This window comes from Hirundo rustica, chromosome 1, assembly GCF_015227805.2.
Source record: "Hirundo rustica isolate bHirRus1 chromosome 1, bHirRus1.pri.v3, whole genome shotgun sequence".
Lineage (NCBI taxonomy): Eukaryota > Metazoa > Chordata > Aves > Passeriformes > Hirundinidae > Hirundo > Hirundo rustica.
The window spans coordinates 7,476,253-7,501,724 of NC_053450.1; the positions used below are offsets into that span (position 1 = coordinate 7,476,253).

Sequence of the window (25,472 nt, forward strand, 5' to 3'; positions counted from 1 at the left end):
GTATGTGGCCTGTTTGGCAAATGCTGCTCTACATGACAGCGTGAACTTCACAACACACTCATTCGACCGGCTGCTCCTCGACTTGATCAGCTAAACCTTGCTGGCAGCATGAGAGCAGTACTATGACTACGGCTTTTTTCAGAAATACTGCAACCTGGAATGCCATGCCTAGCATTTAAAGGTAATCACTGCTGTGATATATTTTACATTATCTGCGTACGAGACCAAATGTTTCAATTTTATTTATATACAAGGGTATTCTATTTCATTAACAATGACAGTATTCAGACCGTGGATTTCAAGTGCCACCAAAGGCAGAAATAGAAGATCTTGCCTTGATCCTTTTCATAAGGAGTGGTACTAAAGATAGACAGGACAAGGAGTATTTCTACTGAAACCTAAGAGTAAGATAGATGCTCAGGACCTTATGCTAAAGCAAACTGCATTTCACTATAAGCAAAATATGAGCCCACAGATTAGGGGGCTTTTTATTTAAAGTGTTAGAAGTGTGGATAGTGTGGTATTTTTGTGTTGTTTCATGTTTGCATGTGTCTGTGAATTACTTTGATGAGAGTATTATGTTATTCTTTCTAAGTGCAAAGGTACGGCTGCCAGAAAGCTGAAAGGATGTTCATTGACGAATAATAAATTAAGGGAAATTCACCAAAATATGATACAGTTTCTGAAATCTAATTTGTTTTGCTTTTTTCTTTGCCCAAAAGAAAAATAACAGGATGCCAGTGCTTTCATTTTCAAGCTAAATGAAATTCAGACATTACCTGTGAACTTTATTGAGAATTAAATTATAAGACCTTGGCAACACAGATGTGAATATCAGGAAACAAAAATAAAATATGGTATAGCATCTCCGGAATGATAAATGTTCTAATTCTACTAGTCTATGGTATTCCTTGTAGGAGGGCTTTATTCATGTGCTTATCTTGCCTTTTTATTCCCCTTATTACTTTAATTTCTTTATATTAACTAATTCTCAACCATATTAAATATAACTTTGAAAAAGTTCCCATCAAGTAGCAAAATTTCTCATGTTCCATGCTATTTAACTGCTGCAGAAACATGTTTTCTCAAAGAAATTCTGCAAAAGGAAGTTATTGCTATATGTGCTGCACACAGGAACAGAAGGGGAAAATTGTACCACAGGTTTTGGGGGCCACACAATGTAGGTCAGTGGGATTCCAGTCTTGACAGGTGAAGGATTTTTACCTGCTGAGAGTTCTGATAAATAGGACACAAAGCAGGACTGGGACTGTGGATATTTCCTCATGTTTCTTTTGGCAGCAAAGATCCCTCAGTCCTAATAGCTGTGTGTGCAAACAGCCACGTGACTGCCTTTCCTTGGACACTAAGTGCACAAGTAGAAAGGGGAGAGGAGGAAAGACCAATGCCTGGAACACTACAAATGTGATCTTAACAGTTAAAATCAAATTTCCCTGCAAGCCTGAGGAGTTGGCTGGTGAGCAGGAGAGCTGCAGGTAGATTTTGGTTCCCAGCAGTTCCTCTGAGCTGAACCGCAGCTGCACTCCATACAGGGTTTGGGGTAGATTAGACACAGTGAGTTTAGAGTCTATAATTTCTCTTTAATTCTTCCTACATCACCCTCAGTGAATTATTTTCTTTGGATCTGGTACAGTTATATGCTTCTGTGATGGAAAGATGACACTTCTACTTGTATCCCAAACTCTGTCTTCAAGTTTAGATATAAGGAACAAAGTTTTTACAATGAGGGGAGTGAAACACGGGTTGCCCAGAGAGGTGTTAGATGCCCCATCCTTGTAAACATTCAAATCCAGGTTGGACAGGGCTCTGAGCAACATGATTCAATTGCAAATGTCCCTGTCCATGGAGGGGGGGTTGGACTAGGTGGCCTTTAAATGTCCCTTCCAACCCAAATTGTTATATGATTCAATAAGGTCAAGTGAAATGCAGCAGCTGGAGCAAATTTGCTATTTCAGAAGATTATAATCTATAAAACTGTTACTGCTCTTCTATTGATTTAAATGAAAAGAATTGGTTCATGAGACCTTTAAAGCTTCCAGTAAGTCTAGTTTTGCAGAGTGTCTCAAAATTTCAGAAAACCACACAAGAATTTGTCATGCGGCAATGGAATGGATTTGTATTGTGCCGACAATAACTCAACAGAAGCACAAGCCACTGAAGCCATCAACTTCTATCCTTAAGAGTAAAGCACTCTTTTGTTTTAGCAATCTGACTAATTTGTACATTCTTACTCTAGAAACAGTGATATGCCATTGCTGGCAAACAAGTAGAAGCAATTTTTGCCTGCTCTATTTCAAACAAAACTTCCATGTCCCATCTTCCTGAAGTTTAAGTCATACCTCAGAGCATTCACTCCACCACCTTTGGCTGGACTATAGGAACCATTACTCTGCCCATGTGACAAGTGTCTTTAGTAGTAAAACCTAGTCTCATGTCTCATTTTCCTTTTAGTCACTGTGGTTAAGTGAATTAACAGCAAGAGTCAGAGCTTTTCATTTTTTTATTTTTACTGAGCACTTCTTGAACTCTCTGTCCCTTTCATGACTTCATGCTACCAATGGCAGTGACAGTAAAAGAGCATGGAAAATACAATGAGAAGCAGCAAATTGCCACGTTGACGATGGTAAAGCCCAAGACGTCACTGCCCTTCACTGTACTGAAAGTACTTTATAACGTCTGCATTTTCCACAAGTCAGATCCTTCCACATCTACGGCAGCATCATGGAGCTGCACGTTGTGCCCTGATGACTTCAGAGGTGCTTTGAGAACAATGCCTGGTATGACAGAAGGCAACAGGCTGTGATCTGCAAAAATACAAAGTAGGAACTTGCCTGTTGTCCAGTACTTAAAACCTCTGAACTTGACTGAGGTTTAATGGCAAATGACGTATAAGCAACCCTACAGAAACACCTCAGGTATTTCTAAAGCAGAATTTAGAGTTTAGATCGTTAAACACCATCTAGAAAAACATGCCTTGGTGAAAAAGTGCCTTGGTGAAATGTGCCATGTTTTGACAAAGATTGAAAGCCTGAGGTAAAATTTTCAGAAGTCTTTCCACCACACACAAATACTACGTATCACTTTCCAAAGAGACTCAGGCACACCTGAAATTAGGAGTAGGAAAAAGGCCTCTGGTCACAAGCCTGACACTTGTAGGATGACTTGCTCTCCTGGCCCTCAAATAACAAAACCAGCATTAAGTAAGTGGTACTTAGAGGTAGGACTCTTATTTTTACTTTTTTTCAGACTTTGGGACACAAAATTCAAGCAATTCTCATCTAAATATCAATCGTACGCGTCAAAATTATAGATGGAAATAAGATGTTCATGCTATGTCATTCTTGCCATCTATCTGGAATACACAACATTTTGGTAACGGCATCTTAGATTCTATACACTGAGCAAGATTTGAGCTTCTCTTTTAAATTACTGCCAAAATGCATCTACCAGAGCATAGAGCTCAGCAGAGGTTATCAGTCCAGGTATTTATCTCACTCTCCTGGCTGACATTTTCCACCCTGTTGAGCTCTCTACTGCTGTGCCCAGGAAATTTTTCTGGCTAATATGGAGATGAGCCATAAACATCCATAATATCTGTAGCCAAAATACTGGCTGCACTACTCCTGTGGGTTTATTTCTTGTTCTTTTATGGGATACAAGTAAGAAAAATGTTCAAGAAATTAAAATTGGGTCTTGCAGAAAAATACTCATAATTAGATTAGAAAATTATGATCTTAAAAGCAGTCATTGCCTGACAAAGTGAATTCTGGCTTCAGGTTTAGAAATTTAGTACATTTACACGGAAAAAGAGTTTTTTTGGTGGTTTTTTTTTTGTTTTGTTTTGTTTTGGTTTTTTGTTTTGTTTTGTTTTTGTTCTTTTGTTTTCTATTAAGAGACCTTTTTTTAAAAAAAAAATGAATACCTAAGTAGTTTATTTAAATTTAAGCGTGCTGTTTTATTCAGCTTCTAGACTTCTCCTATCAGGCAACACATTTTTGTTCTTGTGAAAGTAGGTTTCAGATGCTTGTCAGAAAGACACTGGCACAGCTGCACTCTCCAGATGTGCCACAAGCCAGTTTTGAGTGCATAAAGCGAAGGGGTAATGTGCCACTTGGCCAGTGAAACAGAGAATTCTAGCAAAGAACCTTTGGAAACAGCACTAAGAAGCTTGGAAAGCAGATGACGTGGAGTCAAACTGTGCACTACCATCTGTTCTAGCACTGAGCTCCTCGCATTTGAGAAGGGATGATTTTTCTTTCCTTTGAATGGCATTTTATTCTGTAGGATGTCTTCCAAAACGGTCTGTAAGATGTTAAAAATTTATGGTATTAATCAACATACTGAAATTCTGCCAATGCCAATCTTATTCCAAAAGACAATTAGTAAAAAAGTCTTGCTGATGTCAGCGGTTCTACTTCTCAAGATGAACATTTCTCCACCTGACCCTCATCACGCTCTGGCCTGTGTCACTGAAGAGCAGCACACCTAAGTCAGTAATCATCTTTGAAATACTTAAGCTAGAAAGGGCCACAAGATGCAGAAGAGTCACACAATGCTGCTAGAGCTCCTGTTAATATTTTCACAAGGCAACAGGCAGAAATATATTTTTAAAAAATAATTACCCATCAGCTGGTGGTGTTATTTTGCTTTAATGTACAGTTTTTAAATAGATACAGTTTTTGTCTTCTGCCTCTGAAAAGATAACATAGCATGATACATCTTCCACATTCAAAATATTTACCTCTCTGTCCTCTGTCAGAGAGAACTAGGATGGCTGCAGAAAAGCTGTGAGAAGGAACACAATAGTCTGATACTGTTTCTTATGAATCCACCAAAACTTTTTAAGGTATCTGAAGAATCTGCACTGCTGGATTTATGCAGGAGGTTTGAGATCAAACTTTTTTTTTTTTAGGCAAGGTGTTAAAAAAAAAATTAGAAAATCCCAGATTTTCTGAAGGCACAGTTACACCAGAAAAAAGCCCAAACCTACCAAGCTGTGTTCTTTCTGTTCAGTAGTAAACCAACATAATATGCACACAGTGCTGAAAAATAGGGACATCAGTCTATTTAGATCCTTTGTAGCCTCAGAACCCCAAATGCTGAAAAAATATTTTGTATATGAAATGCCCATATGGGCACAGCTCTGCTGTTACTTCCTATTGTGCTGAGGTACTGGTAATGGAAACTTTTACTACATCATGTTCTGAGCAACTTCCCTAGCTGTGGTTTTCTGCTATTCCCCTGATAAAAGCACAAAAGTGGTGAGAGTTTAGCAAGTATGTAAAACTCTTGCATGAATTTGACACCAGAGTTCTCAAAAGCAAAACTGTACAAAATTGGAGACACCCAAACTAGGTCATTTCTCATCTGTTAGCTCAGCAGGTGTTACTGTGATGTTTAATTTCAATGTCTGCTTTGATTTAGTTCTGAAGAGCTTTGACAGAAATAAAGAGCACAATGGGAAATACTGTGAAAACTCCAAGAGCATCTGAGGAGACAAACATGCCCAGCCAAACGGGTAAGCACTCATTTCATTCCTTTCAAGAGAAAAAGATGTTCTCTGTATATGATAGACTCAGCCATGTGTGTTTCTTCACCCGCCTGACAAGAGCAGGCAAGTGCATGGCTGCTGGGGGAGAAGGAGGGCATCCACCAGACTGTGCTTATATTTAGCTGTGTTTTAGCTCGTTTTCCAAGAAGCAGTTTAATTAAAAACCCTGAATGTTAAATGCATTATTTCCTAGTGCTCCTTAAAAGATGTTCCTTCCAAATCAGAAAGCACTGAAATGCTATTTCAGAAACCAAGAATGCTGTGTTTTGACATAATTGCATGTAATATTTTATACAAATTTATTCTTGAAATTTGGGGTTCCTTCATTTAAGGTTAAAAGTTTCAATGATGTACTGCATCAAACCTCATGTCCATCTACTGTCAGATAATTGAATTAACAGTAGCACACAGCCAACCTGTCACCAGATTTATCCATAAAGGTTATAGAGGAATACAAATTTCACAGGGCATGCTGCCAAATAAGAATATAACAAATCTACCCGCTGCATCCACACATGAATGAATCAGGTTGCAGATCCCTCCCTGCCATCTCTGCGGGCTGGTAGTGGTCAAGCATTGGAGGGGGAAAGGAGGAGGGATTTGGTGATCAGCTACTACAAACTGTGGGGGGAGAACCACTAGAGCCTCAGCACTCAAGGTGCACTAATAACAGGCAGCTGGCACAAGAGCTACAATAAATCACTCCCCAAAGGTGAAGAGGAGAAAGCAGTTTTGATTATTTCCTTTGGGTTTGGGGTGGGGTTTGTAGGGGTTTTTTTTGTTTGATTGGGGATTTTTGTTGTTGTTGTTGTTGTTGTGTTGGGATTTCCATGAAAGATTTTCTAATTGGACTGCTCATTATTATAAGAGAAGGGATTCAGCCTGGTTCCATTTTTGCTGCAAGGAAACCCAGCCCTGCTCTCAGTATGGTTAGGAACTCACTGAGATGGGCAGCCTTGCAGCCCTACGTCCTAACATAACAGAGGCCAAAAACTACTCAGCATATTGCTATTTTTTTTTTTTTTTCTGGTGAAGGAGAGAGCCTTATGCTGATATTCCCAACAACTGCTGACACATATACCACATATAAACACCAAAACAGAGACATGCACTCACTCAAAGCAGGGCCTTGCTGACCAGCAGGCCATGGCTGTAACCAAGTCCTGCACATGCTAAAAGTCAGGATTTAGCAGGGCTAAAAACAACTCCAACCCTTTCTGTGATGGAAATACCCCTAAAAGATAACTCTGCAAAGATTGATAGCACACTGGTTACACGGGAAAAATATCTATTTAGGAATTCAGGACTCAATCTACTTGAACTTTCCTACACATCTACACATCTACATCTACAAAGGAGTTGTTAGTCCTACCTGACCTCCTGCTACCACCTGGGGAGAGAACAAACCTCCTGTAGTTGCAGTGGCACCTGTCAAGGCTATAGGGATGTTTAAGACACTCTCACAGCTGAAATTGTACCAGATACCCACATTTAATCACCCAAAGGCAGGGGGGTTGTCACAAAAATAATCAGTGATGGAACACTTCTCCTATGAGAAAAGGTTGAGAGAGCTGGGGTTATTCAGCCTGGAGAAGAGATGGCTCCAGGGAGATCTTATTGCAGTTCTCAATACTCAAAGAGGGCTTATAAGAAAGATGGGATGAACTTTTTAGTAGGGCTTGTTGTGATGCAGCAAAGAATAATGGTTTTAAGCTAAGACAGGGTAGATTTAGATTAGATATAAGGAAGAAATTTTTTATGATGGGGCTGTTGCAACATTGGATCAGGTTGCCCAGAGAGGTGGTAGATGCCCCATCTCTAGGAACTTTCAAGGTCAGGGTGTTTGGGGCTCTAAGTAGCTTGATCCAGTTGACGATGACCCCAGCCTTTCAGAGGGATGGAGTAAGATGACCTCTAAAGGTCCCTTCAAACTCAAACTATCCCATGATTCTAGGATTTATCGGCCTGAATAGCTCCTTGGATCCATCCATCTCTTAGTCTGGGTCACCTTTCATAAATGGCTTAGATGCTTCTAATGAAAGTTGGGAATACAAACATCAGTCCTGTCATCCAAATCCAATGAAAAAAGACTTCTAAAAATGAACCTGGTACCAAAGGGTGTGTTGGGGCTCATCTAGAGAGTTTGTATCTGTTTGCCTTAAAGAACAGATCAAACTCCACATCACCTCACAAAACACAGAAGATTTCCACCAGGCCAGGAACAGACTTGATTACTGAGGTGGAAGATACAATCCATGAACTTTCAATAGTTGAAATAGTTATTAGGAAAAGTAGGTTTGACACTGGCCCATTTCAGTGAGACGGAATAAAATGAAAGACTGAAACAGAAGGGAAAGAATGAAAGGAAAGAGGGGAAGAAAACAACAAAACAACAAAAAGGGGGAAGAAAATAGGTAACTGCAGTCCGCAGACTTGCAGTCTGCAGTGTTCATCACACCCCTATGACTCCCTTGTGCTGCCTGAAATGGGCACTGAAAGCAAAACCTTGTGCTTTCCTCACCACCAGTGTGCCAGTCTTGGCCCTGAGAAGGGGAACAGTGTATAAGCTGTATCTCCCAAGGAGACATTTGGACCCCAAAGATAATTGCACCCCAACTGCCCACACACTGCACAGGCATTCCTGGCACAACCCGGGGACTTATGACAGAGTAAGCAGAGCAGCAAGGGGTCATCAAGGGTTGTGAGCCCCTCTCTGTCCTCCTTTGGGACTCTGAATCAAGGGTTAATCCTTTTGGGCCGCACCTGCACAGCTCTCAGTTCCCAAGCTGGCTGGTTTAGATCTAGCTTGGGTGCCAAAGTGTGACTCTGCAGCCACACCTTGTGGTGCTGCAGTTTCCCAGACACACACGAGTGCTCTCCTTTCCCCCCCCCCCGGTGCACCCCATGCCATAAATCATAATATTTCTACTGGCCAGTAAAGCTGGATGATGCATGGAGCTGAACTCCAAACAGTTCATTCCCACTCCAGACATGGACCACGTCAGTGCACAGCACAGCGGATTTTGGGAGGGCGATGAGCTGGATCTGGATGCTCTGCCTATGCTCTTCCTACTCTCTAACAATGCTTCATAGTCCATTCCTAATTAATAATTTGAAGGATACAATTCTCAGTCTCACACTTTGCAAGACATGTGGGTGTGAGGACATCTAAAATTAGCACGCATTTCACATTAATTTCTTACTCCTAAAAAACCACCCAGAACTAACACCTGATGCAGTGGAAATGATTGTGCTTTGATCTTTCCACTCTAACTTTTGAGTTGTTCCATTTCAGATGTAACCCACATTTGCACTGTGGAGGAGAGTTTGTGTTAGATAAACTCAGGCAAATATTTTTTCTTTTACATCTTGAAAGTGTGGGGAGCTCATCAGATCAGATCTATCAGAGCACCATGAAATTTAGGTGTGGAGAAAGTGTGTAATTTGTTTAGTTCCTGTTTCCAGGCTTTTGTGTTTGTAAGGAGCTGGTATGGGTTCTGTGAAATGTTGTACAGCGTGGTGGGGTATTTTGCATGACCAAAAAACCCAGTGAGGTTTGACTTAAACACCAATCAAAACGAAGTGAAGGAGGAGGGGGTTCACTCCTTTCCTTACACTTTAATATAACTATGTAGTTTAAGAGGAAACATTTGCATGGATGTGGAAGATAACACTCTGACATGTTCCTTCCTTTTCAGAACTACAAATAGCCATGCAAAATTGAAAGAAAAATGAATAGAAATACGAAAGTGTAAGCAGAGTAACACAGGTCTTGGTAGAGTAGACAAAAAGTCTCCATAATGAAATGCAAATGACCGACCAGTGTACAAGGAAGGAGAGCAGAAAAGCACTTGCTTTCCACTCTTTTACCATGGAAGCAGAAAATTTATAAATAAATAGCATTTTTTTTTTTAAAGCATTGCTAAAGGCATTGTCCTTAAGCTAAAAAACATTTATATTCAATGTATAATTACATGATGTTTTATAACCTGCAATGAGAAATTAAGTGATGGCACTTTATCCTCATTTTGTTATTTTAAAAATGCACCTTCTGGCCTGTATTTCTTTGAGTAGTCCTGGATAAGGATTTTGTTTTGTTAAAAAAGACTCAATGCCAATTCTTAGGTGTTATTAGATTCAGGTACTACATAGCTTCATAGACAGGAAGGTGCCACTAGAATTTCTGTGCAGAACAAGGAAGCCATCAAAGGCTTAGCACAGATTTTCTTCAACAGGGTTGAACTAAGTGTTTAATAAATTTTGTTAGACTAATCACAGTGATTGACCTACTGGACTAGTCCTGTTTAATTCAGTGACACTAATCAACTAAGAAAAATCATGGCAATGCCAATAGTAAGCACACTCTCAAAATAATCATAGAATGATTTAGATTGGAATGGATCTTGAAGATCATCTAATAGCATTCTCACTGCCATGGGCAGGGATGCCAGCCACTAGATCAAGTTTCTCAGACCCCATCCAACCTGGCCTTGAACACTTCCAGGGATGGAGCATCCACAACTTCTCTGGGTAGCCTGTTGTGTTTCTTTTCTTCATGGTTCCTTCAGCCTTTTACCATTACCTCTGTGAGTTGTTTCTAAGGCCCTGAGACACATAGCTAAAACACAGAGCAATAATTCAGGGTGTTGCGCCTGTTTCCCTCAAAAATTGTCTTCCTTAAAGAGAAGTTGGCAACAAATCTATATTAAATGAAAAAAACCTAACGAGGTACAGATGTTTCTATCTCTCTATCTAATTCCTTTCTTTCCTACCCTGAATTCACACCCATTTTTGCACATGTTGGGCAGCAGAGAGTGGGAAGTATGGACATCAAAACACCTCTGCAAATGTAGTGCTAGATGGTGCTCCTAAGGATCAGGGTGCTGATCCTGCTGGAGACAGAGGGAAGCTCTGTCTCCCTGTGAGATCATGGAGGGTACTGAGATGTGCAGAGGGAAGGAACTGATTCCAGGAGAAACACAGGCAGTGTATGGCACGATCCCTTTTGCCAGGACTTGTGACAAAGAACTCAAAACACCCAGCATGGCATATTTCTGAATCTCCCAGCTGCCAGCATTTACTGGGCACCACAGATTCCAGTAGGATGAGGATGAGGAACATTTCATATTTGAAAGTCTCAGTCTTGTGTAAGTCCTTCAAAAACCCAGAAGATTCAGCATGTCTTACACGGGGTTTAAGTCCCAGATTCACCCCAGATGATGTAAAAGGGATCAAAACATACCTTCTCATATCTTTGTTGACCTCTGCTCTGCAAACTGCCATTGTACAATGGTTTCAACTTAAACACCCCTGTGCCTGTTTTCTTTCTCTGAAGCTCTGGTAGAGTCTCTAAGCAATGGTGAGAACAAAGTGCAGTGGCTGACCAGCCAGCTCCTTTAGTAAGCGGTGTAAATGGGGAATAACGGCCACACTCTCATTGACCTTGATCTAAACTAATTTCATACCACTGAAAAGCATCAGTGGTGTAAAAATATGGAACAATTCAACATGCATCTTCCTTTTCTTAAATATAATGCTACAAAACTGTAGCTGGAGGCAATTAGAGACAGTGGCATTAATCAAACTGGGTTTCTTCCTAATACTATAAACAATTACTGATTTTTTTAGTTTCAAACTGAGTATGTCCTTTAAATATGGTAATTGCTAGAAAAAATGGTCTAAATTTAGTTGCTTACAACTAATCACATGACTTTTTTTCATTTCTAGTCTCTTCACAGTCCTCTTATAAATCTATGGGCTCTTCTTTAGCTCCTTATGTTTATTAAGTGACATTTCAGCGAATTTTTTTTTTTCCCATTTGGCCTACTACATAAAATCTATCATACTTAAGGAAAAATCCATTTTTTTCTCAGAGCTCTACCTTTGTTCTAAGTGACCTTTTCTTTCTTCTTTTACAGGTCAGGAGAGTGACTTCCTTGCTGTTCTCTATGACTACCCTTCAGCAGACATAAGCCAACCTATATTTCATGTAGGGGAAAAACTACGTGTGCTATCAGAGTAAGTTGATCAATTTATTTTTAAATTAGGTTTTGCTACAACTGAAGCAAAGCTCTGTTTTAAGCACTTGGCCCAAGCTAGATGCAGTTCAGCATAATGAACTGAGTTTGGAATTTCCAAGGAAGGATGCTTAGCCATAGTGTAAATTTCCATGTAGTTTAAGGATTTGGGATTACAGATTGTCCTTTGATCCATAGATTTCTCTTAGGTTTCTCATGACGGATTTGGACTCCATTCTAAACTAAAATAAGACACAGAACAATTCTGCTTTGAATAATGATTGTGAGAAAGTATTCCCCAAATGTAATGGAAAACAGAGTACGTTTGAAACATATAAAAAAGGAAAATCATTCTGAATTTCTTTATGTCAAATGTGTCTGTAATTTTCTCTCTTACCCTTTTTAATCTAACAACTCCATTATGATTAAGTCTTAGAATTTTGTCCCCATTTAAGCAAATGTAAAAAAGATAAAATAAAATGTGCATGTGTGTGGGGGGGGTGATATTTCTTTTTCTATTTTTTAATTGATTCTGCATTTTCTTAGTGAGGAAAAAAAAAAGGCAGATTTCTCAGCCAGTTCCACTCAAATAATTTAAGAGTAGGCTTAAGAGCAGTAGTTCAGACTGACTTTAACCATAGTGCAATATTGCCAGACACAAGAATGAGCACACGTACAGAAAAATGGAAGCCAGCAGCCCTGTTGTTCTTCTAGGCACAGCTTCTATCAGCACACAGTGACCTCCTGGAAGTTATTTGGCCCCACAGTCACTCTTTGCACTGCTCAAAATGAAATGAAAGATTTTGGTTTTGCAGCTGGTTGAGCAGATCGATTCAATGGGAGACCAGACACATTGATAGCAGAGGAATCCTTGGAGGAATTCTAAAATAATTTTTAAAAATTCTCAACCAGATAGTTAAATGGCTGGAGGAGAGAAGTACTCAAGAGAACCATCACAGATGGCTGATGAATTCTCAGACTCTTCTCCAGGCCACCATGACCTGCAGTGGCCTTTGTCAGTCACAAGTCACAGGCCTTAGTGGACCTTTGGTCTGACCCAGAATGGCTGCACTTCTGTTCTGCTGACACAGTGCTTTCTCTGCCTCCCTGAACCTAAGGGTCCCAAGACTCAGACAATACCACCAGATAAATTATTTGCTGCTGGAGGGCTCCTCTAAACCAGGGGGATTCTTCTCTGCTAGCTTCTAGTAGTATAAACCTTGCTGCAGTTTACAGAACATACAAGACATGGTACAAAAACTGCTTTAGCTTGGAAATTCCAGCTTAAAGCTCCTCTCTCAGATTCCATCAGCTACAGGCCCTCACACCACCACAGGACTGCCTATGCCCATATCAATGGGAATTATATGTGTGGCATATTATATGCATACCTGTACTGCAAAGTGTAATCTACTGCAAGAACAACTCCTAAAAGAATAGGCTTTGGCAGCAGAAGTTTCTGACATGTTTGTCTGCTGTGCAGTGATCAAGGGCTTCTCCTGATGGATAAATTAGATCCAAAACAAGCCTTGGTGGGAACTTTCCTTTTTTTACTTTGAATCATGAGCTTGTTCACAGAGGACAAGACAGTCCAACGCTCTATGCAAATCACACTGTCCTGGTGAAGGGCTTATTCTCCCCTACTGGGGTATGTGCTGATGTCAGTAGGAATTGTTTCCCTGCAGCCTCTTCCTGCTCATAAGCTGTAAATCTTTTCCAAAAACATTCAAAGAAGTAAAATACAACAAAAAAGAAGAGTAGCATTGCATGACCAGAGCACAAACGACAAGGAGTCCCCACAGAGTAGTCAGCATAAGCGGCAGCATGTAGTGCTTTTGTAACAGCAGCTTTTCAGGCTTTTACCAAAGTAATGATGCATGATGGCAATCAGCCCCACCAGTCCTGCCAGGAACAGGACATATGGAACCTCCATAGGAAATGCAACTCCTCACAGATATTTGTGACTGCTCTGCATTGGCAGAACCACTGGCACAGTTTTTCACTCTCCACACTGGTCAGGTACCTGTCATTACCAGATGAACTGCCTTTGGCTAGCAGTAGTCAAACCAAATGTCCTCCAAGATTCTCCCGGATCTACACAATTTCTGTAGCTCCTGCTCCAGGACAGCTGTGCTGCTCAAGAGGGATTTTTCAGCATTAGTAATATTAAAGTTTGGAGGGGAGAGATGACAAATCTCTCAATTTTTGTGTTTTTTCTTATTGCAATTCTTGGATCTGTCTAGGAGAATTCTGGGGGGGAAAAAAAGGGACCAAAACAGCCTAAAATTCATCTGGAAAACCAAACCCAAAACTTCTGGGTCCCTGAAATTTCCTGCTCTGAGCAGTAGATACTTCCCTTTTTCCCTCAGCACAGACATTCTGGACCATGGTCCCAGCAGCTATAACTCGTGACATTTAACTTAAGTGATCTCAACACCGGGACTCTGATCTGCGGTCTAGACATTATTTTGGGAGCATTTATATGAACATCCACAAAAGCAGCATTCAAACACAAGACAGTTATTTGGATTCAAACTCTTAAAGTGAAGGTGCAGAGAACCCATCAGTTATAAGCATCCTTGCACCACGACTAAAGCTCTGCAGCATCCCTGTGAAAATTCTTGGTACCCTGTATTTCTGAAGGCATTCAAGAGTCAAAGCCACAATTCAGTATCACAGCAATAACTTAAGATATATTGGGGAAAATGAATAAGTCTGCAGCTTCAGCTACAAGGTCTATTTTATTGGAGTCTGGTCTGCAACTCATGGAAGACAAGGAAAAGAGCCACAAACCAGGTTCTGTTGGACTGACAGCCTGTTCCCAAGCAGACAGGCTCCATTTCCCAGGAACCTCTACCCTGGTGTAAGAGGGCTGTCCAGACACAGCACACTCAGCTGTAAACTGAATATCTTGGACACCAATACAAGTCTAGCTGTGGGAAGGCAGAGCACAGCATGGTTTAACCACTGAGTATTTATCCTTCTTCTTTCAACTACAGAAAAATATTTTTTTACTTACGTAGTTTAAATGGAACAAATGTAGCTTATTTCTATGTCCAAATTCAATTCTCAAGTAGGTTTAGAAATGGAACTACTCTAAATGAAACCAAATAGGGTTCCATAGTTTCAGGAGCACACACAGAAGGTTGCAGGCTAACCTGTATATCTTCACTAACTTCCAAGGGATGAGAAGCTCTGAAAATGCATCTGAAAATATCCCTTCTCTTGCTTTCACACAGTGAAGGAGGCTGGTGGAGAGTCCATTCCCTTACAACAGGTCGAGAAAACTATATTCCAGGCAAATATGTTGCAAAGGTTTATCATGGGTAAGTAAATGCATTTCCATAGCCTTTCAACACCACATTTTTACATATTGTCCTCTGATTACTCAGAGTCATCGTCCAAATAATGCCAACAGTGACTCGACAGACAGAAAATTTATTTACTGACAGTCGAAAATACATATTTTGAAAACTGAGAACCTCAAATGCACATATAAATTTAGACTAAGTGAAAATGAAAATTCTTCTTTTAAATGCTACAAAGAGCCAAAACCACCTTAAATTGCATAAAAGATATTTAATATACATCTGTTGCATGAACTGATTTCTAATTCTAAAGACATTGATAAAGAGAGCCTATTTAGAATGTATTTTTAATATTTATATAGAGCAAAATTTTAGCTAGGTTTGCTCATGGAAAACAGGCCAAAAAGAACAAATAGAAATGCTAATAAGTCGTTGAAGAATGTAAACTTTCTCACTGGAAGAACAAAGGAAATTTCAGACATTTCTTGTTGCCATAGACACCACTCAGGAAAAAAAAAAACCCAAAACAACAAACCATTAAAGCACACGCTTAAAAGTTTTCTGGCAAATGTTTTAATACCTGTTTAATTTTAAGGATATGAACTGTGAATGTCACTGTGAACTATGCAAGTGCTTAAATCTTAACATGCTTTTACATCCTCCTGAAACAACGATGCTTTCCCAAAGGCAGGGCACAGATGTGGGGTAATGGAAGCTACTGTCTGAAACTTCAATGTCAGCAGACTGGATCAAACAGATGAGAACAACTTTAAGATAGAATGCAAGTAACTCTAGGACAGCTGAGCAAGCCCAGATGCATGGTGAGACACTGGCTGTGGCAAAACACGGCAGTGCACCAAGTTACGGCGAAAATTTGTAGGAGTAATTCCACTTTCCCTTATCCACAAAGCCCATTAACTTAAATGGTTGGACCGTTCCCTAGAAGAATCAAAATAACTAACTTATTTGGGGTTTATTTATGATACAATTTGAGGTTAACAAAAGTGGTTTAAATGAAAAAGAGATATTTAACTAATGCCATAGATGTCATCAATATAGCACAGAAATCTGACCCCAGCAATACAGATCAAAGCAGCCCAAAAAGTTTTGCTTTCCCTAATAAGTCCAAATCTTATTACTCTTCTCTTAACCTCAGAAAGGCTAATGGAATTCAAAACCAGCAAAATTTTCTCCATAAACTGGGGAAATATGCCTGAACATAGTTGAGAGAACAACTATAGAAAGCCACAGTGTTATTTTTGCAGGCACTTTTCCTGGCTAATGCAGCACTTTCACAGCCACATGCTGCTCACTGTTTCACTGATGTCCAAATTTCAGAATTTGTTTTTTCCTGCTTCACAGTTGGTTATTTGAAGGGCTGGGAAGAGAAAAAGCAGAGGAGCTTCTACAGCTACCCAACACCAAGGTTGGCTCCTTCATGATCAGAGAGAGTGAAACTAGGAAAGGTGAGACAATACAGATTTTTTTTTTTTTTTCCCTCTTGATCTCAGGCACTAACAGTTTTACAGCTCTTTAATTCACCCCCTTGTCCTGCTTCATATAGATCAGTCCAAAACCAGAAAAGATATATAATGGGAAGGCAAAGGCACCCAGTGCAATGTGCCAGCCTTTACCAGTCACCTACTGGAAACAGGGTTGTTGATGGCCATGGAAAGTTCCGCAGGCATCAGCACAAACAAGGCACAGTTGTTTAAACACTATTATTTACTTTGGTTGCATGCAAATCTTATGAGGCAGTGGGACTTTCAATGAAGGGAAAGTCACAGCTTTGCCTTAGTCCACAAAAGATTGATTCAAGAAGTTGTAAAATGCACGCCAATGTACTGGGGGTGGCAGAGAAGTGTGTTTACTATATAAGGGAGGGAGGTATTTTATTTATTTTTAAAAATGACTGGCCTTCAATTTTATTTTCTTTCTTTTGCTACTTGGGAACTATACTGTACCAATTTTATACTTTTATTTTCTTCAATGGGGACATAGAATCATAGAATGTCCTGAGTCGGAAGGGACCCACAGGGATTACTGAGTCCCAGTCCTGGCCCTGCACAGGACCACTCCAAGAATCTCACCATGTGCCTGAGAGCATTGTCCAAACCCTTAATGAACTCTGTCAGGTTTGGTGCTGTGACCACTTCCCTGGGGAGCCTGTTTCAGTGCCCAACCACCCTCTGGTTGGGAACCTTTTCCTGATATCCATCCTGACTGTTCCAGATATCCAACCTAAACCTTCACTGACACAACTTCAGGCCATTCCCTCAGGTCCTGTCGCTGGTCACCAGAGACAAGAGATTAATGTCTGCCCCTCTGCTTCCCCTCATGAGGGAGCTGAACACTGCAGTAAGGTCTCCCCTCAGTCTGCTCTTCTCCAGGCTGAACAAATCTCCCATGTGCATTGTGCTGTCTTCCTTTTCTGAAGCACCGGAACACATTCTATCATGATACTGCAGATAAAAGGGAATAATACTGTTATCATAGGTTCTGAATTCTTGCATACCACAGGCCAATTACTTTCTTAATATCTGTACTAAATTCAAATAAATTTAGGATTGATATTCAGTCCTTGCCAGTAAATGTTCCAGCACACTTCTAAACAAAGAAACAGAAAAATCCAAATGGCCATTTCCTGCCATGACTGCATTATCAGGTCTCAGCTACCACATTACCCAAAGCTCACTAAATCAGAATACCAGCCTGTGAGTCTGATCTCTTTATGCAGTGAAAGGCAAACAACTTCTGTAAAGGCCCACTTCCTTTACACCATTTCAAAAGATCTCATGCCAGCAATGATAAAGGAAAAGCACACCAGAAAGTCAACCAAAATCTCGGGTCATGTTGTACCCTTTATTATATTTATGTGTATATATAAAGTAGTATATAAGATGGTCACTAGGTTTTTTCAGCTCTTTCTGAGATGTTTTGAGTCATGGCACCATATCTTACAGATACTCTATTCTGCCAGAGATACCCAAGCATAACTGCAGCCCTACTTTGGTGTAATTAGCTGTTCTCTCTCTCCAGGGTTATATTCCTTGTCAGTGAGGCACAGGCAAGTGAAACATTACAGGATCTTCCGCCTCCCGAATAACTGGTATTACATCTCTCCACGGCAAACCTTCCAGTGCCTTGAAGACCTTGTCAATCACTACTCAGGTAAAAATAAGTGCAGAAAAAAACGTATTTTCCACTGGCAAATGTAAAAACTATCTATCAAAAGTCCAAAACAATAAGTTTTGCCTATGTCCAAGACTTGTAAATTCTGCCACAGAACAAGCAATGGAAAAAGTTTTGGTTAATATATATATTTTTTTTATCCTAAATAAAAAATATGCTGCCCTTAACAGTATAACTGAAATCAATACGAGGATTCAGCTAAATAAGGCCAGATGGGTTCTGTCTGTATTGATGGTTTGCATGATTTTGTGCAGGATATTGTATAGCCAATAACATTGAGTCAAACACCAGGGTCTAGCGGTTCCCTAGAGAACTTCCAAATGCAGTTTGGAAGTCAGCACAGGTCAGGGATGACCATCCCCTCTCAGAGCACACCTAAAGTCAAAGTGTGAGCATACAAAAATGTTCAGCTGTACAGAAGCCATATACCCACGGTTCTGGGTTCCAGAGACAGATTGCAACACCTGGCTGACTCTGTTTGCCAACATGAAGATGCTGCCATTCATCTCTTTGCCATTTAGGCAGGCAGATAGCTTCAGGGCATGCAACACCAGGTTCTCTATTCACGTTTCCTTAAAGAACCACTACAGCACACAACCTTATCTGCAGCAGGAAATTTTCAGAAAGTTGTAAGCATCTTCCCTATCATTTTAGAAGAAGCATATGGCAGGAATTTATCAGCAGTACTTATATCAAGAGGGTCAAGCTGTTAGCTCAATTGCCAAGTCAGCTGTCACTGTTATTAATATCAGTCCAGTGCATGACACCTTTTTCAATAGATTTATGGCAATTTAACCTGTGTCAGAAAAGTAACTTGACAAATGACATAATTAAGTGGCTGCAGTTACTATGCATCATGAGAACATTCTAAAATCAGGAAGGAAATTGCAAAAAACGAATTGCCTAAAAAGTTACAAGAGAACAATAGGTTCTGTGCTTTAACAGGCAATGGGTACTCTGTAATTTTAAAAGTGTGAAATTACCATACTGAAGTATTTCACAGGTAAAAGAAGAAGTGTGTGATGGCCAAAGAGTACACTGATAAACTGAGGAGAAAAGTCATTCACATTCAAAACAAGCAAATGAAATTTTCAAGTCCAATGATATAAAGAGAGGAGAAAGAATTTGGACAGCTGATGTATATATATATGTATTTACAGGTTAGCTAGTTGACACCTTTCACCTCTTAGAAAGAAGGAAACAATTGAAGCCTAAAATCTGGGCTGGGGCAGAACCCAAAACTTGTAACAATTAACATTTTTATTTGGGTTATAGGCGTAAGAGGAGGCATAGTTAGATTTAGGTGCCCTCCTTCCCCCACTATGAGAAGATACAGAATCTCACCCTGAAATAAGACTCAGAGTCATAGAACAGCATCACTTAGCCATGATGTTCTCTACTTGGGCAGAAGAATATCTGTGATATTCCTAGCAAGAAGAGAGTAGAGCAAGAATAGAGTAGAGCACAGAAACATTGATGAAGGTAACATGTGAACCTTGATTCATTCTAAAGTCATGTTCCACAGAAGAGTAGGTATGCACACAATCCAATCTGATCTTTTTTACACTCTGTTTGCATGGCTGAGACAATAGGAAGCAAAGCAGAACTCACTGAGAGCTCAGAAAAACTGGGTTTTATGACAGACCAGAGTTTCTGCTCTGTCATAAAATTCCTTCTAGTCTTTGAGCAAGTCACTTTGTCTTTCTGTGTCTCAGTTCCTCACATGTACTGTATGAAATATACCCAGTGAAAATTAAAAGGCAAAGGTATAAGGAAAGGAAAAAAATTAAGCCTCTGTTACTGTGTTCTTGCTGATAACACACAATTTTTGACTGCTGCTGCTGAGTCCAAAATTGTTTATTTGAACATGCACTAGGGAAAGAAAACAGTAAGCAAAGATTAACTGCCTGTGTATTCATCTTCCTGTTCAGAAGTTGCTGATGGTCTCTGCTGTGTCCTTACGACACCTTGTCTCACCCAGTGCACTAACAACAACACCATGATGAATCCAGTTCCTCCTGTGGTGATGCGGAATAAAAATTTCAACTGGAGAAACATTCACAGGTACCACATACAACACAGGCTGCCAGAAACAACAGGGGTGTTTCCCAGTCTATATACTTGTACTTGCAACACAGAAGACATAGCTATTTATTTCCTTCTCCTGAAAGCAGTTTTTAAACTTGGAAAATCTGACACCAAGCTAACCCATGAAAACTGAATGCCCAGCCTACTAATTGATAATCTAGGTTTAACTTTGAAAGAAAGTTAAACCTAGGTTAGTTAGTTAGTTAGCATTCAATCATTTCTCCTATCCAGCTACCCATGTGTTCAGTCCCTTTGGGACTCCTGAGTCCTTTTAGCACGGAGCAGGAGTAGGAGCTGTCACAAAGCCCAGTGACATCCACCAGTGCTCGTCCATCCCCACGGATGTGCCACATCCCCACTGTGGCTCACAGGTGAACTGTGGCAGGCAGAAGTGGCTCCCCCTTTTCCACACACCCAGGAAGCAGCACAAGGTGCAATGAACACGTTGTCCAAGAATAAACCTTCCTGTTGTGTCTCTCTCAACACACAGCCCAATTCAGGAGATTTCTAATATCACAACTGCCACAAGAGAAAGTAGGTCAGGTTTCAGAAGCTGGGGAAACAACCACCCTCAGAAACAAAAGCACCTTTTACTTTTGAGGTGTAAATTTCCCTCCAGTACTCTTTCTTCACAAAACATTCATGTGCTTATGAAGGCAAGAAACTTTTGTGCAGTATTGAGGCCATTTTTCCTACAGATTAAAAAGAGAATATAGATGATACTTCCTTTTCGAGTGCCAAAAAAAATTTATGTATTACTGCTGTACTTTTTTTTTTTTTAGAAATGCTAAGTGACAGAAATGCTTGGTGATTTATGAGGCAGAAATGTCTTTATGCAACAAAAATAACATTATTAGGTTTAACAACTGTTTATATTATCCCAAGAGGCTCTGTTCAAGTAGCTAAAATGGTAACAAAATTTTGCTCTTTTAAAGGCTGGAGGTGACTGAAGATACCAAAAGCACCTTGGCAGCAATGGATGACTCTTGCCTCAGCTATGGCCTGAGGGAAAGCATCGCTTCCTACCTCTCCCTAACTGAGGATGACAACACTTCCTTTGCAAGTGCCAGAAAGAAGAAATCCCAATCTCTCATATACACAGGGAGCAAATATAAGAGTGCCCTCCACTCGCCACCTACGTACTATGACGACTAAATATAAGACAAACAGGAAAAACCCGAAAACTGATGAGTTAGAAGGGAAACCAGAGCATCCTGTGGTCCTGCTGTCCTTCTGCATCTGAGAAATACAATCAGCTAAGCTGGTGACCAAACACCAGCAGTGCTTCTGCATTTCCTCTTCTGAATGTTAACCAGAGCCCTTCTCAAGGCTGCTATCTCAGCCACGAAATATGCTGGGATTGTCCCCAGTGCACCAGAACTGGTTCACAAGCAGGATAAACTGAGATAAACTCTAAGACAAAAGCCAAGTGGTGCAGGTGACTCTTCAGCAGGGGTGATGCCCAGCACTGTACAGAGGTGACTGCATAGGGAAGGACTAACTGCAGCTCAGGAATTTAATTTAAGTCTTACTCTGGTATTCTCATCAAGGCTGAAAACCTTCATTACAGAAACTATCTACACTGAAAAAAAGGAGCATTTTTCTTCTCAAAATAGACTTATCCATTATCGTCGAGAATGGGTCAGAAAGACATCAATAACCCCAGAAAGTATCGAACATCCAGCATCCAAGAAACACCTGATTATAGTGACTCCATACTTTTAGAAGAAAAAAATTAAAATCACTGACTTTACAAGTAGGATTTCATTCCCTTGCTAGCAATGGCCTGCATTGTCATAAAATAGTTACGTAATTAAGAACAGGCATAATTCACTGAGAAAAGCGGGTCCTGCTTATACCTGAGATAGGAGTTCAGGCATATCCAAGCATGTAACTCAGCTGCTCACAGTAAAGCAGATAAAAGGTTTAATTAAACAAAGGGGTGTTTAATTAAAAAGTAAGATGTGATGATATTGTGCCTAACTGCAAAGGTTGGCTTGCAAAGGTATGACCTTTTATGTGTACAGGAAGATATTTTAACTTTGACTTCTGAAGTCAGCCACATATTTATGTATAATATTTATATTAATAGCAGCTTTTAAAATAATTAAACTAAGGGAACAAATCAGTAACAGTGGATGTTAGAGATTTTTCCTAATTTCTTGCCTGATGAGAGTTATGTCAAATAGCAATTACAGCTTCCATCAAACCACTTAAGGATTAGAGGGTTTTCTGAAATTTCATTTATTTTTCACAGGCATGTACCATTTTCTAAGTGATAAAAGAACAAGTAGCATTTTCCTTCAAACCTGCTTGTGATTGCTTTCCAAACCGAGCAATCACTCTTTTCTGAGTGTGTAAAATACTGCAACCTGAGATATGCTCTCAAGCTGAGATAGTTTCAATCCAATATTCTCTTGTACCTTTTTGCACAGATTTGAATGATGAAGGTTTTGAGAAATAGAGAATTGGAGAGGTTATATATATATTTAATATCTAAACACCTCTTAGGACAAACCTATGTGCTTTTTAGATCTTGTATCAGGTCATTTGCACTAGCAAGAAAGGTTGAGAGATCAAAATATTTCACAGCCTGTTTAAACATATTTCAGGACTTAAAAGAATGAATGTAATTTGGGTGGTAAACATTGAACTCCAAAAAGCAAAACACACTCAGGAACTCTAAGCATTTGTATAATCTAATTACTGTTACTGATAATCAATATGTTACAGTGACCGCATTTTATTCTTGAAATGTATATGGAGATCATTTGAGATTTCTAAGTCATGACTTGTATTTATTCATTAAAATAATATTCAGTAGTTACTTTGTGTTGCTTTTAGAAAATGGAAAACCTGGTGTGCAACTAGTATAAGACCGAGCCTTGCAATGCCAGTGCCAGAAGATACCTTGGATGGAAGATGACAGAAGAATCCCAGAGCCCACACAATTGGCAGCACTCAGACACACTCTATGAGAAGAGGATAAGATGTTCTGACATTGACAAGTTCAACAACAAATTCAGTGTGGAAAGGGCCCCCAGGCATCCTCTGATCCAACCCTTCCCTGTTCCACCAGGGCAACCTTGAGCCATTTGCCCAGGACCATGTCCAGATGGCTTTGGGATATCTCCAGGGATGGAGACTCCACAACCTCCCTGGGTGACCTATGCAGACACTGTCATCCTCACTGTAATGACATGACAAAGTGACAAAAATTAATTAAATGTGCCATAGAAATGGCTGGATTTCACAGATGGTTATGGGGAAATTCTGTGAGGTCTGGCCATTTTTACAATTAAGTGAAAGACTTTATCGGGGACCTTTTGGGAAACATGAGCTTGCAAGGGATGACAGCCCCCAAGTGATTTTGTACAAATCTGAAATTTCCTATGAAATGGTATCAGAAGTATAAAATTTGAGTATGGATGTAGCAAAACTGGTATAATGAAAAAAGTAACCAAGAGAGGTGGTTGGTTTGTTTGAGAGGGAATGAGACTGGTAAAGGGAGAGAAAAAGGAGATGGGAAAAGAGGGAAGAAAGGGGGATCTAAAGAGTAGCTAATTACCAGGAACAGGGATATTTAGGGTCCATGTCAGAGAGCCCTGCACCTGATTGAAGTAGAAGAGCAACAAACCTTCTCTTTCCACTATTGTCTGATCTGCTTCTATGGCCAGGAGGGACCTAGTGTTTTCCCTTGCACTAGGTGGAAAAGACTGGAATCTGCCCTTGACACCCACCAGGAATGCCTGAAGAGGACAACTAACACAGATGCCCTCTGCAGCCTCCTGTAATCCATACCACTGATCCAGTCATCTACATCAAAATTGCACTGGTAAATTAATTGAGTGATCAAAATATGAAGTCAAATGCCAGGCTAATGCTCATAAACCATTTAAAACAAGACCATAATCACTGATACCACTTATTTCTAATCATACCACTGAAAGATGAAATAAATTCTAAAATGTCCCCATGATAGCTTTGCACTGATTTTGTTCTATCTGTTTGCAGATTTGTTCCAAACAAAAGCTCTTCAAGGGCAGACACAGGAAACTCAAAAGCATTTTGCTATTTCAGGTGCACATTTTCTAGTTAAGGAAGTTTCATGCATCACTCCTCTCTGTATGCTCAGGAACAGCATGGTTTTATCATTCATAACAAACACAGAAACAAGGACCACAAAGCTGACTTCTGCAGAAGACCTCTATTGCTCCACTGAGGGATTTTCCCTCAGGAAATGTATATCTGATATATATTCTCGGTTTCATGATTCTAGTCTGTGTGCACCTCCTTTCTTACAGAAAAATCAAAAGTACTCAGTGATTTTGGAGCCTTTAAACAAAAACAAGACCCATCCCTTTACAGGAGATGCAAGTGAAAAACCAACTTTGGCAGCATTAAAAAAAAACAAAAAAAGAAAATAAAAGAGAGCAATTATATTTTTAAGCTACAAGCTACTGCTATTGTTGCTTGCTTTTCATCTTGTCAGTATATTTCACAAGAACACTAAATCCACTGTGAGGTCGTCCAGATAAAAAATTAACACTACTCTGAAATCGGAAATTAACACTACTCCAAACGCAGTGGAGATGCTGCTTTTGCCAAGACAGTGGTCTGCACTTTTTCAGGAAAAAAAAATTACATAAACACTAGAAAAGTGGGAAGAATTGGTGCATCTGTCTTCTCATTGCACTTGCCACTATCTCCCATTATTCACTGTTCTCCTGTAGGAGAAAGAATGAGTTTAAACTTTTTTTTTTAAAGAAAATATATAATGTGGAACTACTCTCCAGAAGCAGCAATAAGCAAAGAGATCCTTGCATTTCCCTTCCCTAAGTGGCTCAGCTGTTAAACTGCACTGTGTCCTGTCAGAGTTTTCACAGGGCTCCATCTTCAGCCACGTCAGTAAAGAGTTTGTGACTCCAAAGTAGGAGGGAACTGAGAGAAAAGAACTCTGGGTCTTCTAGCAAATTGAATTCTATGTCAAGAGCTGACTAAAAATCTAGCAACTGAGTGAGGAATTATCTGATAATGACACAAAAAAATTGATTAATGAGCAGCAATTTCCAGAAACTTCTCTTGCCTTCCCCACTAGAAAACTTCTCTTGCTTTCCCCACTATGCAATTAAAATAAACTTGAGCCACAGGGATGCAAAAGGCAAGTTATGTTTCCTGAAGCAAGGGCACAGTGAAGAACAATTAGGTACTGAATTAAGATGTCATTATTTCCAAGGCAACATTTTATTTAATTGGGCCCTCAGGTTCCTGAACCAAGAATTCTATCCCACTGCTCAC

General features: G+C 39.9%; 2 protein-coding genes across 2 annotated transcripts in view; one reads left to right on the plus strand and one right to left on the minus strand.

Annotated features, from left to right (window-relative positions):
* TG (thyroglobulin) overlaps positions 1 to 25,472 on the minus strand; it is a 152,048-nt gene that overhangs the window by 37,352 nt on the left and 89,224 nt on the right. The gene's annotated exons all lie outside the window — the stretch shown is intronic.
* On the plus strand, positions 81 to 22,855 carry SLA (Src like adaptor). The gene is made up of 8 exons (XM_040080113.2): positions 81 to 181; positions 5,443 to 5,536; positions 11,488 to 11,587; positions 14,826 to 14,912; positions 16,257 to 16,360; positions 17,934 to 18,065; positions 20,018 to 20,150; positions 21,110 to 22,855. The coding sequence occupies exons 2-8, from the start codon at positions 5,476 to 5,478 to the stop codon at positions 21,327 to 21,329; spliced, it is 837 nt and encodes a 278-aa protein (XP_039936047.1). The 5' UTR covers positions 81 to 181; positions 5,443 to 5,475; the 3' UTR covers positions 21,330 to 22,855.

Bases quoted from the DNA above. Each gene is read 5' to 3' on its own strand.
- SLA (XM_040080113.2), top strand. From the start codon at position 5,476: ATGGGAAATACTGTGAAAACTCCAAGAGCATCTGAGGAGACAAACATG. The intron at 11,588-14,825 runs GTAAGTTGATCA...GCTTTCACACAG, and splicing joins AAACTACGTGTGCTATCAGA to TGAAGGAGGCTGGTGGAGAG. The intron at 14,913-16,256 runs GTAAGTAAATGC...CCTGCTTCACAG, and splicing joins GTTGCAAAGGTTTATCATGG to TTGGTTATTTGAAGGGCTGG.